This window comes from Vanellus vanellus (assembly GCF_965231255.1).
Source record: "Vanellus vanellus genome assembly, chromosome: 11".
Classification (NCBI taxonomy): Eukaryota; Metazoa; Chordata; class Aves; order Charadriiformes; family Charadriidae; genus Vanellus; species Vanellus vanellus.
The window spans coordinates 11,677,304-11,694,546 of NC_138916.1; the positions used below are offsets into that span (position 1 = coordinate 11,677,304).

General features: G+C 42.0%; 1 protein-coding gene across 3 annotated transcripts; it reads left to right on the forward strand.

Moving 5' to 3' along the window:
* The first annotated feature begins 1,377 nt into the window (after window positions 1-1,377).
* On the forward strand, window positions 1,378-16,969 carry LYSMD2 (LysM domain containing 2). Of its 3 annotated transcripts, none has more exons than XM_082489078.1 (3): window positions 1,378-1,711; window positions 6,925-7,262; window positions 14,168-16,969. In XM_082489078.1, the coding sequence occupies exons 1-3, from the start codon at window positions 1,514-1,516 to the stop codon at window positions 14,226-14,228; spliced, it is 597 nt and encodes a 198-aa protein (XP_082345204.1). In that variant the 5' UTR covers window positions 1,378-1,513; the 3' UTR covers window positions 14,229-16,969. The 3 variants fall into 3 exon arrangements, with proteins under 3 accessions (XP_082345204.1, XP_082345202.1, XP_082345203.1); XM_082489076.1 differs by having other exon boundaries at window positions 1,385-1,711; window positions 14,164-16,969; XM_082489077.1 differs by lacking the exon at window positions 6,925-7,262 and having other exon boundaries at window positions 1,385-1,711; window positions 14,164-16,969.
* Window positions 16,970-17,243: the final 274 nt, after the last annotated feature.

Genomic DNA, 17,243 nt, shown 5'->3' on the forward strand with positions numbered 1-17,243 from the left:
CAACATTTGTCAGATCTGCCTTGATTTTTGTACTGTATTCTTTAGAGACTCCATGAGCCACCCACTGAACAGAATTAATCTAAAAAACACAACTAGATACTATGTCAGTCGATGCATTTTATTTTTCTGAATAATTATGTGAATACATACCGGGCTGAGGAATGCTGAGGTCACCACATGCATGTCTTCTTTTGCTTAAGCTTAAGCTATAGGTCTATCTTTCTAGGACTTCCCAGGAAAAAAAATTGTACCATACCAAGTGTTTTTTATGCATAGACCACTTCCCAGAATCCCAACGTGGTTGAGGTTGGAAGTGACCTTTGGGGGACATCTTGTCCAATACCCCTGCTCAGGCACAGTCATCTAGAGCCAGCTGCCCTGGATACATCTTGGTATTTTGGTACATATTGTGACTGTACAGGATGCACATGTGTGCACCATCTATATATACCACACAGTTTTTGTTAGAAAGCTCTGGTTCAGAAATAATGGTTCAAAGAAAGCCTACAGACAGGTTTCTTGGCAAGAAGTACTCAAAACACTGTTACTACATTCATTTTAAAATAACATGGATATTCTAAGACATAAGTTATTAGTCAGGAAATCTACTATTTTTTTCCTCAAATTAATTTTCCCACTTCTTACTGTTCTAATAAATCTGAAACAATTACTACACTTTTATATTTGGGGACTTATACCCAAAGTCATTCCTTTTTACAATCTCTTTGCTTCTCAGTATCAATGACAAACTGCATTACTGAGACTCCAGCTGACAAACGGGTTCAAGTCTCAACAGCCAACAGTACTCCACGCTTGCCACTTCTCAACTGGCAGAAGAGAAATCAGAAGTTTCTACTAGACGGATTTTGGGGCCCAGCACAAAGGCAAGTGTCTTTTTTTCTTGGCAAGCGACCAGTAAGTCCCCATGGACTGATAATTCTCCCGTGTTCAAAGTCTTCCCCCTGCTCTGCCCTCCCAACCTTGCCCTGAGGCCCTCGGCACCCCAGGCGCGCCCCTGAGGTGGGGGCAGCTCACAGGGCCGAGGCCCACGGTCTGCAGGGGAGGCCACCTCACAAAGTGAGGTGCGTGAAAAAAGAGAACACCTTCGCTCAGTAATGGTTTTCTAGGAAAATGTGAATACTTTGTCACCTTGAGTATCAGCCAAAGGCGTTAAGAGTTCACTGGGGCCGACCGCAGGTTGCCCCACCACCGCCACCACCCTCTGAGGCGCCCCGAGGCGCGCAAACCTGCCACTGCGCAGGCGCGCCGTCCAGCCGCCAGTGGGCATGCGTGTTGCCCCGCGCGTGCGGCCTCTCGCTCTGCCGGCGGCGGCGCATGCGCGGCGAGCCTGCTGAGAGTCGTTACCGTTACCGTTACGGTTGCCGTTGCCGTTGCCGTTGCCGTTGCCGCTGCCGGGAGGGCGGCGCCTCAGGGGGCGGGGGCGGAGCGCCATGCCCGGGAGGACGGTGCCGGAGCCGGCGCGGAGCCGCGGTCGCTGAGGCGCGGCGAGAGCATGGCCGAGTCGCTGCGGGAGGAGCCGCCGGGCGGGCCGGAGTCGGAGGCCGAGCTGTCGCAGCGGCTGGCCCACACCAAGGCCCGCTCCTACGGCAGTACGGCGAGCGTGGCGGCGCCGCTGGCCGAACGCTACGTGGAGCACCGGCTCAGCGCCGGGGACACGCTGCAGGGCATCGCCCTCAAGTACGGCGTCACGGTAAGGGAGCGCCGCCGGAGCGGCCTGCGGGCCCGGGGAGCCGGGAGGGCGGCGGGGCGAGGCTCAGCCCCGGGGGCTGCAGGGCCGATAGGTGCGATGGGGTCCCATAACGGCGGCGGGCAATTGTTAGGTCCAGAAAGTAACGGAGACGAAGGGGAAAAGGCACTAGAAATGGAAAACAGTCGAGAGGTTACAAGATTAAGTTGTCCCGTAGAGCATTTCCTACCCATAGTGGGCAGAAGGTTCCGTTCTTACTGTGGTTACAGTGCTGGTTTGAGTTTTGGTGTTTAAAATGCTGACATCTGAATCTTGTGACGCGCTTGGAGGGGTCAGTGCCTAGTTCTGATGGGCAGTGGCTGAAGCTCGTGCTGCCTGAGAACAGGGCACATGGCCTTTTGCAGCACAGGCTTGAAACTGGCGAGTGCTGGATTGGTGGGACTGGCCAGTGGCCTCCAGGAAGGGAGATGCACTTACTGCCACCGAGTAAACCTGGGCTCACATGACAGTTCACTGCTACACTCGCTTCAGATTAAAAACAAAACCAACCCAATGCAATTACATTTATCTTGAAAAGAATCATTACTTTGAGGTTGGCACATAGGCTGCGACAAAAAGAATTTCTTCCAGTAGCTTCAGGGCTAAAAATTCTTCCATTTTCACCTACCTGTGAGCCTAGAGGTGATTTACAACTGATTTGAAAGTGTTGCTGCTTTTCTACTCTTTTCCTATAGAGAAGAAACTTTACTTCTGTGGAAAACGTTGAAAGGCTTATGCCAGCCTGAGACATGCAGAATCCAATAGGGTCTACCAGCAGGCCCTGAAACACTACCATTCTGCACAAAGCTGAAGTCATCTACCCTACCTTCATTCCAGGTTATTTGGGGCTCAGTGAGCTACCAACTAACATATCTGTGTACAGATTTGGTAGTCTCAACATGCAAAATTGCTTGAGGCCAAGCAGCTGATGAGCATAGCTAACAGCAGGTACTAGAACACAGTCAATGTCACTGGCACGTCAACTGCAAAGAGCACCTTCCAGTTGGGCTCCTTCCAGAAGAGGTACAATGCAGACCAAATTAATAGGTTCTGACTGGAATAGGTTTCCTTTCCTTCTCTGGTTCTGAAAGATCTGCTAAAGCCTTCCAGGAACTTCAGCAGCATTCAGCCTTTTTTGTGAAAAGGGTGTATTTCTCTTACCTGAAGAACGATTAAGCAAGTTTTGACCAAGTCTTGTTGGCAACAGGATTAATGGCATTTTGGATTTACATTGGTCCACATTAAAACAAAGTTTTACTCACTGTGGGGGCAAAGCAAAGTGACCCAAGCTGCTCATTGGATTTGTTTGAATTTTTATTTTTGGTGGTGCTTTCCATAATGGATAAAGTCTCTGGCCTAAATGATTTAGCTATGTTGTTCTTCATTCAGAAGCGTATTTGCTCACTGCAATAAGTGAAAAACAGATTACTAAAATAGTAGTTTTCTAGAAAAAAGGCTAAAGGGAAATTATGGTTTGAACCTGTACAGTCTGAAAAAATAGGTTTGATTTATGAACCGTAAACTTTGTTCATAGTATGAGTTTAATAAGCTTTTGCTGTGCTAATGATGTATTTAAAGTGTAAATGGTGGTTTTGTAAACATCTAATTTGTTGTTGGATTTAATGTTGCTAATATTCTGCTTAAGAAAACAGAGCTGCATCATTATAGACTTCAATTGAGAAAGGTTAAACTGTCATGAAATGTCCCTAAGAGCAGTGCCAAGTTAGCTGAAATTGGCCATTGTGTTTCTGCTTTAACGGGTTTCAGCCCAGGGTAGGAATGTATGCGAACATGTTTGCTTTTAGCAAAATGAAAAATCTTGTGTGTTCACACAATGACAAGGACAACTGTCTCTAAAGAGTAATTACACTTGCTTCCTGCATCCTGTATACTTGGCTAGAAGTGAGAGTTGCTGTAATGGGAACATCAGAATTATCTTTGGCTGCCATTGCCTCCAGTATTACTGTTTTTAGAAGTTTCCGGCTGTGGTTTTCCTCACTGTGAGTTACTTTGCAGCAGGAGACATCCTGTCCAGTGCCTGCCTTGGCATGACATAGCATAGGCAGTTTACAATGGATGAAGGTGTTGGAAGAGAGAGATCAGTGTGCTTTGTTTGGCCTAATCCTCTGCCCATTACCCCTTTCTCCCAGATACTGTCTATCAATCTGGTATTGCTTGGGTACATTAGGTCTTCCTTTGAACAGTGTTGGGTAAATTAACACTGGGAATTCATGTTTAGTCTCCTGTTTATGGTTCCATTGGAGTGCTGTTTTCCATCATACAAAGGTGTCCGTTTTGAGGAGAGAAGGAAGAGGACTATTTGTTTCATGGTCAGTAGAAGCAGTTTTGATGGATTAGTTCAGCACCAGTTCATGCCTTAGTGCGGCTTCAGTTAAAGTATTAAGAGCAAAGGCTTTAGCACATGCTTTCACTATTGTAGGTCTGTAGCTAACAGAAATTAGTTCAGTTTTCCTAGCACTAAGAAAACTAGTGCTAAATCCTGCTCTCCATACATATATGAACGTACGGAGTCATACTGAGTTGTAGAAGGAGCAGTATATATTATACATATCAAGTATAATGCCCGAGGCTGAGGGATGTTTTTTTAGAACCAAGTATTTCCCATTTCATTCTTACTCAGTGCAGAGGTGCAGTCTTCCAAATGCCACAAGGTGGTATTTAAAAGGTATTTTAGGAAGAAATAACCAGAGGTAGAGTTACAGTGAAGTAGGAGAGAGAACAGCAGTACAGTGCATTATTTATCAGCTATTGAAGCATCACCTTCCAGCTCTCCTGTGGCAGAGATCTCAGTTTTCAGCTTTTGTATTGTATTTTTAGAGAAAAACTCCAGCTAGCATTTTAAATGTTTTTTGATACCCATGAAGGCAGACAACTTTTAGATATTTTGACAATTGACGTTTAAAGTAGCATCTGATGGCCGTTACAGGTCTCATTACTAAGTCAGGTGAAAATTCCCTTATGCCCTTCAGATGGTGCTCAGCTTGGGAGAGAACTTAGAAATATACTGTCTACTGTGTAAGGCTAACTAAAAATAGTTTCCAGGCTTCAGGAACTGGAAGAGTAACGAGCTGCTCTTACTTGAAGTGGTAGCTTACTATCTGACACTGGATATTAGTTATTCAGCTTTTGAAAGTGACTATTAAATCTAATCATTCCATCATTTTAGCCATCTGCAGCAACAGGTTGGGGTTGCTTTTAAGTAGAGCATACTGGTTTTGTATATTTAATGTGTAGAAATAGCTTACTGCTGAGCTTTCCTGCACCATTTTCACTGCTTGCACTCCCCCAGACACCTAGCCTTGCTAGAGAGAATCTCTTTATTTTTATGGAAAAAGATTTCGTCAGGCTTCCAGGACCCAAGCAAATGCATCCATACATGACACCATATCTGTAATGGCACTGCAGCAGATATTCTTACCACACAGTGCAGGTCTACATTGCATGCAGGCATTTATTCCAGTTCTGCAGGTGGCCATGCAACCTCCCATCTGCACAGAGAAGAAAGACTAACATCTCTACTTGGTTTTAGACAGCTTCCCCTGCTAGCATGTTCAGTGTAAGAAATGTACAGGCATGCTAACCCACTTATTATCTGTTAACAATGGTCTTTTATTTTGCAATTGGAAAGAACTCCAGAGCAAAGTTTAAAGAGTTAAAGGCTGACAAGCATAAGATGGTAGAGCAATTTTTTCATCATCTAAGCGCTGAACTGAAGATACTTCAGACTTTGAAGTAGTGAGTGGCTAGTGCTTAGAACGCTCAGCTTTTTCTGGGTGACTATACTAGCAGTAAAACTCCTATGATTACAAGACTTACAGTCTTTATTCTTTCTCAGTTTAGCTCCATTTAGTTTAACAAAAATGAATAACACTTCTAATGCAGGCAAGAGGAATTTTCAGGTCTCTTTATACTTGCTTTCAAGCAGGTTTTATTTAGAGTGCATTTATTATTGCAGTGCTGTAGTGATTAGGGGTTTATGCTTATTGCCGTCACCAGGGGACCAGAGTGGTCATTTTTTTCTTTCACTTACAACTTTTCATGATGAAATCATGAGTTCAGGTTATAACTAAAGCTTAAAGTCACATAATCATGGATACTGATTTCTGTGGTTTTTTAAATCTTGCAGTTGAGAAATAGGAAGTTAGTTTAACTGTTACTCACTTGCAAGGGAAATTTTGATGAGTAAGAACTTAAACATTCTTAGTAGGGAGATAGCATAAACATTTACTGGAAACTTTTCCTCACCTGTAAAGCAATGAAATTTGTAGTAGCTTCTCAGGTTAAGTATAGGACAAATGGGGCTTTATGCATTAGTACGTGAAGAAAGATGGGGTCATCTTCTTGCTTCTGTCATGAGATAGTCTGTACTGATGAGTAGGCTGTAAGAAGTACTTTGGGTAAAAGTTGCATAAAGCATATTTAGCAGTTATGTGGTGGCTGTTACCATGCATTATTACCTACACGAGGTTGCTGTTGATCATGCTGTGGATTCAGTTTATTGGACAAGTGCAGCCACTAGTCTATGCAGGTGCATAGAGTCCCCCCATTCTTTTCACTGCCTGACTTCTCACTGAAAATCAGGACTTCATCTGATGTCTGGATTTGTTACATCAGCTGTGGGGAAAAATACTATGGATGAGACACATACTGCTCTTCCAAGACTGTTCATAACTAGCATGTCCTAGAATGCTCAAGGTAACTTTATCACCTCTTGTTTGTATTATGCATGCTTTTTACCAGAGAGTTCACCTACAGCAGCTGCTAGCAATTCTGAGCCTTACTTTAATATAAATCCAAATCAGCAGCACTTTTGCAATAAATTTTTATTCTTTGGCAAGTTGTTTATGTGAGCCTGTAGAGAGACTGGAAGACTGTTCAAGAAAAGCATCTTTACTTAGTGCAAGATTTTAGAAAGACCAATATTGTGGAGTCAAGTCTACATAAAAGGAAGAAGCTAGGGTGTTGAGTTAACAAGGCCAAGACAGAACATACACTCTGAAATCACTTTGAATGCAAAAAAATCCTTTCCTGAAGTCATTGTTGCTGCAAAGAAAGTGTAGATTTATTGTAGCTAGAGGTTACTGTACTACTTCAGAAAGTTAGTGCTTTATGCTTTGCCAAAACCTAATGACTTACATTTTTCCTATCTTTTTCAGATGGAACAAATAAAGAGGGCAAATAAACTGTTCACTAATGACTGTATATTTCTGAGGAAAACCCTGAATATTCCTGTTATATCAGAGAAACCATTACTGTTCAATGGACTTAATTCACTGGAGTCTCCTGAGAATGAAACTGTTGACAGCTCCCCTTCTTGTGATGAAGGACTAGTTACAGTTCAGGAAGAAAGTAGTTCTTCTCCCAGTCCTCAAGAGCCTGACAATCAGCCCACTGCACCAGAAGAACTGTCTGCCAAAGATTTCCTGCAGAGGTTGGACTTGCAGATTAAGTTATCCAAACAAGCAGCCAGAAAACTAAAAGATGACAATGTCAGGTAAATGGCGCTTTTAGTATTAAGCATCTTAATCTCATCCTGAAAGCTTTTTAGTCTAAGCTGAACCCTCTTTGTGGGGTAGCTCAGACAGCATCTGTAGTTTTAATTTGTCAACAGCAAGTCTATGCTATTATCATGCACCAGATACAGTCAGAGGACACCATTAGCAGGTGCCTTGATAACAGCAGTTATAAAGGTGTCCTCACAATACATTGTTTGTAGAATAGCAATAGTATTCCATGAAAGCTAGAAGGCCAGTATTCACCAGGATGTCTTGCTATGTAAGTGGGCAACTATTTAAGCAAACCCGTAGTTCTCAGTAGAGTACTAAGCGAAGGCCTATGTGGAAGCTGATTGCGTACAGCAAGGCATGATTGCATTTTTCTTCTGTCCCAAGTCGCCTTATAATTGTGTAAATATTCTCCATGTTGCAGTTTCAGTTAAGCTGTCCTATCTCATTTCCCTATGCCGTCCCTCTCTTCATGGATCCACCTATGTAGGCTTCTGTCTTTTCTTCAGTATTTCTTCTACAGCCAGGAGCTTGCACACACTTTACTCATAGAAAAAGCAGTACCTTTTGACCTCTCTGCCATGGATATTATCCCCTCATATATATAAAGGCATCCCACAGAGAGTACAGAAAGACTTAGAGCAAGAGTGGACTTCAGTAGTGTTTGTTCTCCCATGTCCTTGGAACTAGCTTCCTCAGCTTGTTCACAAGAAGTTTCCTGGGCTGGTTGTCTGGCCTGTTTATTCTCTGCAGAAATTGCCTCAGTAGGTGATGCCGAGGTGGCCTTTCTCATGACTATAAAAGGTATGACTGCAGGGGACTGGTATTGCTTCTCTTACCAGAGAGCTGGAGATAGGTTATACCCGCAGATATCTGGTTTACTTTTGCAAATTCGTTTAATGCAAAACTTCTTCCATAATCCTGGTTCGCTCCACGTACTTTGATTTTGAGTGCAAGTAACATACTTTTCATTTTAAGAAGGAAGTAACTTTTCAGGACCAAATCTGTTGAGCATACAGTCCCATCATTTGTTTAGGAAGTTAAGGGACTATTTCAGCAACTTAAAAACTTCATTCAGTAGACAAAAATTTGAAGGGGGAGCAGTATATTACATTTAGCAATTAGACATGCCTCATTTGGAGAAATAACCCAGAAGACAGCTTAAGGTAAGTCATTACCTAGTGCACTCCACGTACAGGTCTCATACAACATTGCCAGAAGGACACTGGTTTAGAGTTACAGTCTCAGGGAAGGCTGGAACACTTGCACATCTTGGTAATTCACTTGTGAATTATTTTCTTTTGAATTGATTACATGAAAGAGGAAAAACAGCTGTTGGAACTCAGATCCTTCTCTATTCAAACTCTTTCACTTGCATTGTTGTATTTGAAACAATGTAGAGCATCTATCAAAATGCACACTGCCAACTCTCGGATCATTAGACATATGTATCTAACACAGATTAGAGTAGGTGTTGACCCAGCAGTTAAGCTGGGTCACAGGAAACTACCATCCCTGCTAGAGGAAGGCAATTATTTACACATCCCTTCAATAAAATAACATGCTAATTTACAGAAGGAAATTCACTTAGACCTTGCTGCACTGTGAGCAGAGCCAATACACTGAGAGTGACACCGCACAAATACTACACTGCTACTACTAATATCCATTTCCTATATTGCTTAAGTTACATATTGCTTGGGAAATGAAGGCCTGGTACTGAATTTCCTCCCAAGCAATAATGGGTGCAGGAGGATGAGTTACTTTCCCACCTCCTGTTCAGATTTAGCAGATAATTTTGTTAATTATGCATACAGCACAGGTTTTTATTGGTCACGATGCTACAGGAAGCATGAAGTTCAGAGCTGCAGGCTGTCTGCTGAGCAGGATGTTACTGAATGTTTCTGAAGAGAAAAGCTTGCTGTATGTCTGATAAAGTCTTCATAATGTCACCCCAACACCTCTGGCTTTCAGTCCTGGCTCACAAAAGCCATCCTTGCCTTATCTTCTCTGACTGCATTCACCCCTTTACAGTCTGACAGAAAGTGCCAAAGGACCAAAATGAACGTTTACAGGGAGTTTGCAGAATGTTTCCTCCTTGCAGAGAGCAGGAGTAGGGGGAGACCATTGCCAAAAGCCCTGGAGATACTTTTCAGCTATGTACCATCAATGGTCTTTCTGGGCCCACACTGGAAGGTGGCAGCATTCCTTACTCTGCTCCAGCAGCTCCCTGGGAGGCACCTGTTCTCCCTCCTGCCTATACCTTTCCTGTCCCTTGCTTGGAGCAGGAAGCCTTGGAAATTGGACATCCATCATGATAGTAAACCAGCTTTATGAATATGTAAATTTTAAATTCTTAGAGTGAAAGCCATTGATGAAATTGAGTGCTGTTTCCAGCTACTCTGGCCTTCTGTATTCAGATTGCCTTCTCAAGGCCTGTTTAGAACGTGACATGCACCAGCACTGCAGTGTACCTAAGTGCCTGCTTGAGAGTAAGAAGGGAGCACCTGGAGTTACAGCTACTACCACCAAAAGGGATACTGGAATTAAGAAAACTGCAAGCAGAAGCAGACTGTCAGTTCCAGAACTTGAAGAGTCATAACTTCTCACCATACTTGTGAGCCTGATTTGACCGATGGAGAGAATCATGACATCTCTTAAATTGCTCTTTACTTTGGTCTCCCTTGAAGTTGCCAAGAATGCACATTCATGCACTGATTCCGATCAAACTATGCAGGCAGTTTCATAGTCAGAAACTGCTTTGTGATACAAAGACAGCTTAAGGTGAATGACATTGTTTAATCATAACTCTTGAAGTCACCCCTTTAAGTGCTCTCAGAGGAATAAAGTATATTAATCTCTAAAGTCAGCTTCTTCCCAGCTAAAGCCTCTTGCTGTTAGGTAGAACAATTGAGGAGCACATAGGTGCAGATTTAGGCTAGATACTAAACTTAATTAGCTATGCAGGTAGACAAGCATTAAAGATTATAGAATGTGATCCACTCGGTTTGTGCCAACAGCCTTTCACTTTTGGAGTTTAAGGAAGCATATGGCTAGAGCTGCATGTAATGCTACTTGTACTAAAGCATTTCGTTGAGCAAAAAATCATTGGTTAATGAATCCCCCAATCTGGCATATTTACCCAAGATGGAGGTCTAGGTGAGCAGCTTAAGGCAATGAGACCTGTTTTTGGTTTGAGCAATATTTTTATAATAGGCCAAAAGAAATGCAAAAATATTAATATAGTTGTTTGTAGCATATGTCACTAACTCATGTATTTGCATATTGGGGAAGAATACCCATTATTAGTTTTATCCATACATGGAAGAAAAGCAGCTTGTAATAGTTTGAGAAAATACAGTAGTGTTTCATCTTGCCCAAGATGCTGTTATGCATGTTTCAGGATGCCAAAACTGACATCAAGTTTAGTGATGCTTTCTGTATTAGGTGTTTGAGCACCAGAGGTCTAATGAAAGGTCTTCACAGAGTCCTTAATATTTTAGTGTGGTACTGTGGGCCATATACTGTGCTTCTGGGACAGGTCACAACTTTCTGCATTTGCCTTTTAGTGACTCATTTTGAAAAACTTGTAACTGAATCACTATTGCTTATATGAGCCAATGTAATTAACTGGTATGCAGCACTAGAGCAGAACAATGTGTTGTCATCTGCTCAGTTACCTTGACCTGAACCTACAAAAGAGTAGGGTGTTGAAGCATTTGAAATCGATAACTAATTGAGTTAATTTGTCCAATAATTGTTCACCATCATTGGCTATCAGCTGAGAAAACAGGTAACTCAATTGAGGAGGTTGCCTGTGGAGAATCCTGTTTTCAGACTTCCAAAAGCTATTAACTCACAAACTCGGATTGCTGCCTTGTTTAATTGTGGATTCTAGAAGCATCCAAGCATTGGATTCAGGTTTACTTGTTCACACTCAGGTGTGCTTGGTCTTACAGCAGTGGTTATTGGCAATTTTTATTGTGGCCTGATGCATACAATAGCTTGCAGGAGATGTCTTTCAGCTCCTGTAACCTGCTGGGCAAAGCAGCAACAGTGAACTGGAAGAGACAATGCTATGAAGGACTGACATGCTCTGCTGTTCCTTTCACTTTGCCCGAAGGAGAATGTTGCAGTGACTTACCACTTCACTATTTTAAGCATCTTAAAAGTGAAGAAAATTGTTTGGTTGTTAAACATACACATACTGCCATGTTGTTGCTTGTGGGCCATAGCTACTACTATGTAATTTTATTTCATATAAAGCTTGGCTTGTTTTTAAGCCATCAGAACAGACTTGTACTTGCTATGTATAGTTCTGAAGATCTACATCAGCAACATTTCCTGGCCATTACCTTGGTTTGGAGTAATGTGTTGTAGACCTCTTCACATAGCCTAGTACTGCAGTCTGGGATAGAAGGGTAGAAGCTGTTGTTGCCAGCCCTTACTGCCCTTACTGCCAACTGCAGCGTGCCTTGGTCAGAAGTTTATTTTGCACGTTACATCCAGTTGCTGCTTTGCTTAGGTTCAAGCGTAATGACCTACTACATGGTTTTTATGTCCCTGCCACATACAGAAACCCCTCAAAGCTGGCTGTGACTCAGGGGCCAGCCTTCTGCCCTGTACTGACAAATGCCAAGTAAAAGCCTGTAGTCCAAGTGCATATTTCACCGGGGAAGTGGAGACAAAACAGCTTAGAGTAGCTGTTTTGTTACTCTGAAGACCTGAACATCACTATTTTAACTCTTCAGTTCTCCATATTCACCCCTACTATCCACCATAAGCAACTGCAGCTAATTTCAGTCCAGTGTTTGGCTGTTGCCATGTCATGATGGATGTTATTCCTGTATTAAGGCTTTCAAGAAAAAAGACTGAAAGGCCAATTCTGACAGCCTCTGGTTAGAAGGAAGGTCTTTTGCTCTAACTCTGCCATGTTCTATTCTCCTTAAAGGGGAAACATAACAAAACAAAGAAGTACAAAGTAATTTTCATTGTACAGCATAGACAGTAAGCTTTTTCCCTACTGGACAGTCAAAGCTCTGAAAATGCAGAAGTTCTTCATCCTTACAAACTAGCAGGAGATTGCTATTTGCAACTATGTTCTGGGCATACATGGCTAGAAACCCATTGCCCCAGAAGGGCGTATATCAGAGCCTCAGAATATACTTTTTAAAATATTTAGCCTCAGCCAAGTAGTTATGGTTGAGTTTTACAGTCCTGCAGTCCAATCTTACAAGCTTGGTGTGTTGATAGGTTTCAATTCTGAAAAAAAGTTTTGAAATGCGTTTTATTGAGACAATTATAGATCAAAAGTGCTTTAGTGCTTACTCAACCAAACATGAATTGTTTGCTTCCTTACTTTACTGTTATGCCAGGTTTTATGAACAGCATCTGCAAATTACAGTATTCTGTGGCAGTTTTGCAATGCAGAATTGATGATATAAGGAAAGATACTACTTAAATATACACAGATCAGCTGTATCTTCAGAATCATGCTTGCTACTGGGTCTGTAGCATCACTAGTGTAAATAGATGTAGTATTTGTAAGAAAGGCTAAAATCTGTTTTCAGTACTACTGTAACCACACATCCCTGCAGTAACGACCAGTTTCACCCAAACCCTGTTTTTTTGAGGTTTCATTTTTTTGACAAGATTGTTTCAAGGCAAAAGCAGTATCATGTCTTTGGCTTAAGAAGATAATTTTGCTGGACTACCCAGGAACAGGGAAGGGCTGGGAAAATGAGTGCAAGTTACTCAGCCGCCCGGTTAGTTTGTAGGGCTCTTTCCTCTGACTCTCTTCTGGGGCTGTTATATGAAATTTATCTTGTACATAAATAATCACGTTTAGAAGTTAGTAGGGAAAAGTCTGCATGATTTGGGTTTGGGATACTATTGAAATATATAGTTTTTACCTTATACCTTTATTAGACTATTTGAATAACTGTACCTTTATATGGAGGCACATAGAGTATTAAAAGTAACTGGAAATCCTTTGAAGCTCACAGTGTCACAACTGTTAAGTCTTTGCGTTCTCAACAAAACACTATAATTGGCAGCAGCTTTAAGAATAGGCTCTCAGAAACATAATTTTGAGGCTACAGTAGTAGAAAACAACGATCTTTTGAGAATTTAGCATGTTTGAATTAGCGCTGGATGCTGCACTGCAATAAGTTTACATAATGACTTTTTTTTTTAAAGGCAATATTATCAAGTAAACAGTAGGCAATCCTCATTTTTTCATGAGGATTTTTAATAGCGACACTACTTTGGTTTATCTAGTCATTGCATTAACAATAGCACTTGTGGGCAACTATTTTCTCCCAAGAAAATCCAAGTGATCAGTCTCAATATTGATTAATGTACAGGAAGTATACATCAAGGAGCCCACTCAGGGAATATCCTTGCAGCATCAAGAAAGACACAGATCCAGCTAAAACGATGATGGACTGCTCCTGTTCTTGCCTCATTTGGTCCAACTGCACACGCTGCCATTCAAAAGGCTGAAACAAACCTACAGCTAAGCTTGCTTTTTTAAAAAAAGAAATTGAAAGCATCGGTACCAGAACTCCAGCATGTCCTCCACTTGTTTATCCTTTACAGTATTTCTCATTGATTTGGCACTGTAGTGTCAAGAATAGTTCATTAAACTCTAAATACATTCTGATGTTGTTGAACAGCTTTACTTGTTTTCAGCATTCTGTTCTTGAAACAACATAATGAGAACTCCAGAGATGCCTAATGAACAGTAGTATAGTGCAAGTAGTATTCTTGTTAGGCAATGCCAGTCTTAACCAGTTTTCCTAATAGATCAAAACAGATATCTGCATTACGGTTTTACTGTTGAGACATGGTATGTTCCTGATCTGATGATTATGATCATTTTCTTTTTAGAGAGGCGGAGAATGAGGAAGGTCCCTATGCAACTTCTTCGTATCACCAGTAGAAGACAAATGTGATGGCCTGAAAACTTTCCATGAAATCAGTTCTTAAAGAACTAAATGGTCAATAATTCAAAAACCAAGTCTTTTGGACTCATCGTCTTGATGTACTTAAAACAAGTCATGAATGGGTAATTGCACTGAAATTATGACCTCTTCTGCCTTCCATAGGTTCATGTCTTTATGCTATATCAAGAAAGGCTTTAAGCCTTCCAAAACTAGCAATGGCCTTGATACCCCTTCTGTGCAAACTGTAGCATGGTAGCAACAATATATCCGTGAGGTCACCTTTATGCAGGATGTTGATCTTTAGTAAAGATTTTGTAAATACTTGTTAAGTGAAATTTGTTTTAAGTATTTAAAAATATTAAATAAGTTTGCTTGTAAATGACAAACTATGAAAATAACAGAAATTTACTTATTCTGCAGACACAGGCAAGTTTGCTATAGAAGTTTCATCTACTTCAGGGCTGCAGAACTTGCCTTTGATCTCTGTGTGTGTGTCTGTGTGTGGTTATGATGTATTCCTAGAAAGGGGAACTCAACTTGTTTTGATGAGTTAAAGCCTCCACGGTTAAAAACTGTTTGCAAATTGGATTTCTGCTAATAAAAGGGAAGAGTTACATCAAGAGATTTTTATTTGTGAGATATGACATTGGAATATCAGATGTGTGTTCTTGTGTGCAGTTATATTTTGTGTGGTTTTAATTTAATAAATACAAAAATACTGATGTGTCTGTTCATAATGAAGTCAGCTTGGTTCTAGTCTGGTTTTTGTGAAGAATGGTTTGTCTAGTTACATGAGCTATAAGATGCTAATTTCAGGGCAAATATTGTCCTTTACCTTTACAGTACAGCTCACAGTCCTACATGAGACCTGTAAGGGCTATTTGATCTAGCTGTGCAGTCAAGAAAAGTGTGTTAAGATTAAGAAGCGTCATGCTGGTAAGCCTTCACTGTTCTGAGAAGAGATGCCAGTACTCAAGTCTGCAAGTGGACCCCATGTGAAGCTCAGGAAGGCAGAGTGCAGACTGCATTCACTCTTTGCCCTGAAGTTAATGTATTAGCAAATTCTTGTTAAGCATCCTACAATTTTTCCTCAAGTATTCAATAAGCTTCACAAAACTCTTGTCAGTAAAGAATTGCCGGATCCCCACTGTGACAGATGCTGTTTCCTAGACATCGGCTCATTTATATAGTTTATTGCTCCCTCAAAGCAAAAAGTTTCTGCAATATGTTAAGATGGAAGCAATATAGAAAGTTAAATTAATTTACTAAAACTAGAAATAAAAATTCAAAGCCAGACAGGAGTTGGTATTTCCCTAGAGCTTGCGGGAACTCAGACCTGGCAGGCTCATTCAAATTATCTTTAGCTCTGGTCTTAAAGAGGTCTGCGGTGGCACACAAATTAACAAGAACAGGGAAAGCTTAGAGTGAATAAAAGGAAGCATTGATTTTTCTTGAACGCTGGTGAATTAATTTTAGGTCTTGTATCTTTCTTAAATTGGAATTTGTATCTATTCCTTACAGGATAGTAATTTCTATTGTTGTCGGTTAATTTCAGTAGGACTCTACCAGAGCCAGAATAAACTACTTTTCCAGAGGTGACCCTAGCTTCAAGCCCAGTTATATTTTATAATCCTATAGAAAAATTTATTCCTTTTCTACCAAAGACCTCCTATTGGAATACCCTCACCCGTCCAGCACGTACAGGACCAGAGTGCTTTGCTGAGCAGGTCAGAAGCACAGCTTTCCCGCACAGCAAGCACACCTCCTGGCAGCCCCATGAGGCAGAGCTGCATTTCATTCCATCCTTCCCGAGAGTGCTGCTGTGCGCATGGGCTGGAGGACCTTCAGGACAAGCAACAGGAGATTAGTGACACCCTTTACATCTACTTTTCCTGACCGAGAAAGCCAAACAGAAGCGCAAGGGAAGAAGCAGCTGTGCCAGCCTGGAGACATGGTTGGGCAGAGACCCACCGCCACATACCCTTCCCCTCAGATGCAGGCAAACTTCAGCCCAGCAGCACCCCAATGGACCCACAGCATCCCTGGAAACCCCACCGCACCAGCGCTCAGTGTGGCATCCATTGCAAAACCATCAGCGTAACTCAGCAGGGACACCTAACCTGTCTCTTCGGCACAAGCAGGGAGGATTTCGATGCCGCCATTGACCGCAACAAAGGCTGCCTGCAAGAGTCCCTACCTCGCCACCACGGCCCCAGAGCAGGGCTCCGCTCCTTGGCTGCTACGTAGACTGGCTTCACAGTGCCCCAGAGGCACACTGCTTGGCACTAGGCCAGAGGGGACCTTAGCTTTTGCTTCCACTCCACCATCCTTGGCACTTCCAGTCCTATTTACCAAGACCTGCAGCAGCCACTCTCCCCCTTTATGGTTGCAGGGCCTCCCAGTGGGCTGTATACGTACAGCATATATAGAAATTGCTTTATTGTGCCTCTGCCAGTTTCTCACACCCTTTCATTGGCGTGAGGTCCTGTGACCCTGTGCCACTGCTGTGCAGCCAGGCTGCAGCCCTAGGCACACACACACCTCCCAGCCAGTGCCCAACGGACCCCACGTCTGCTCAACTCGGAGGAAAACCGAGCCGATGAGAGAAGATGGTGCCTGGAAATAGTCTATCTGTAATAAAGTCAGAGTAACTCAAGATGGAGTTTTCCTACTCTGTAAAAAAGGGGTTCTTAAGACTGAAATAACTGATGTTTTAATATGTTAATCCACATTGTCATATTATTACTCAATAAAATGACCGTTTTTCCTGTACATTTTATATATTGTTTATACATTTTCCTGTATATTTTGCTTCTTACTCTGCCTTTTATTCTTCCTACGCTTGTAGCTTCTTTCTTTGTTTATATATTTCTACGAGTCCTACAAGGTGTGGTTTAGGGTTGGAATGGGGCAATTTCAGGCAGAAGTGAAGCACACAGCGCAGGTAAAATTCCATGTTTTGCACCTATTCTGGGGGGAGAAAACCTGCGCGTTTTTAGTTTTGTTTTTATATATTCAGTCAAA

Excerpts from the sequence above, each read along its gene's own strand:
- LYSMD2 (XM_082489078.1), top strand. The coding sequence starts at position 1,514 with ATGGCCGAGTCGCTGCGGGAGGAGCCGCCGGGCGGGCCGGAGTCGGAG. Across the intron at positions 1,712-6,924 it reads CCCTCAAGTACGGCGTCACG|ATGGAACAAATAAAGAGGGC; the intron begins GTAAGGGAGCGC and ends TATCTTTTTCAG. Across the intron at positions 7,263-14,167 it reads CTAAAAGATGACAATGTCAG|GCGGAGAATGAGGAAGGTCC; the intron begins GTAAATGGCGCT and ends CTTTTTAGAGAG.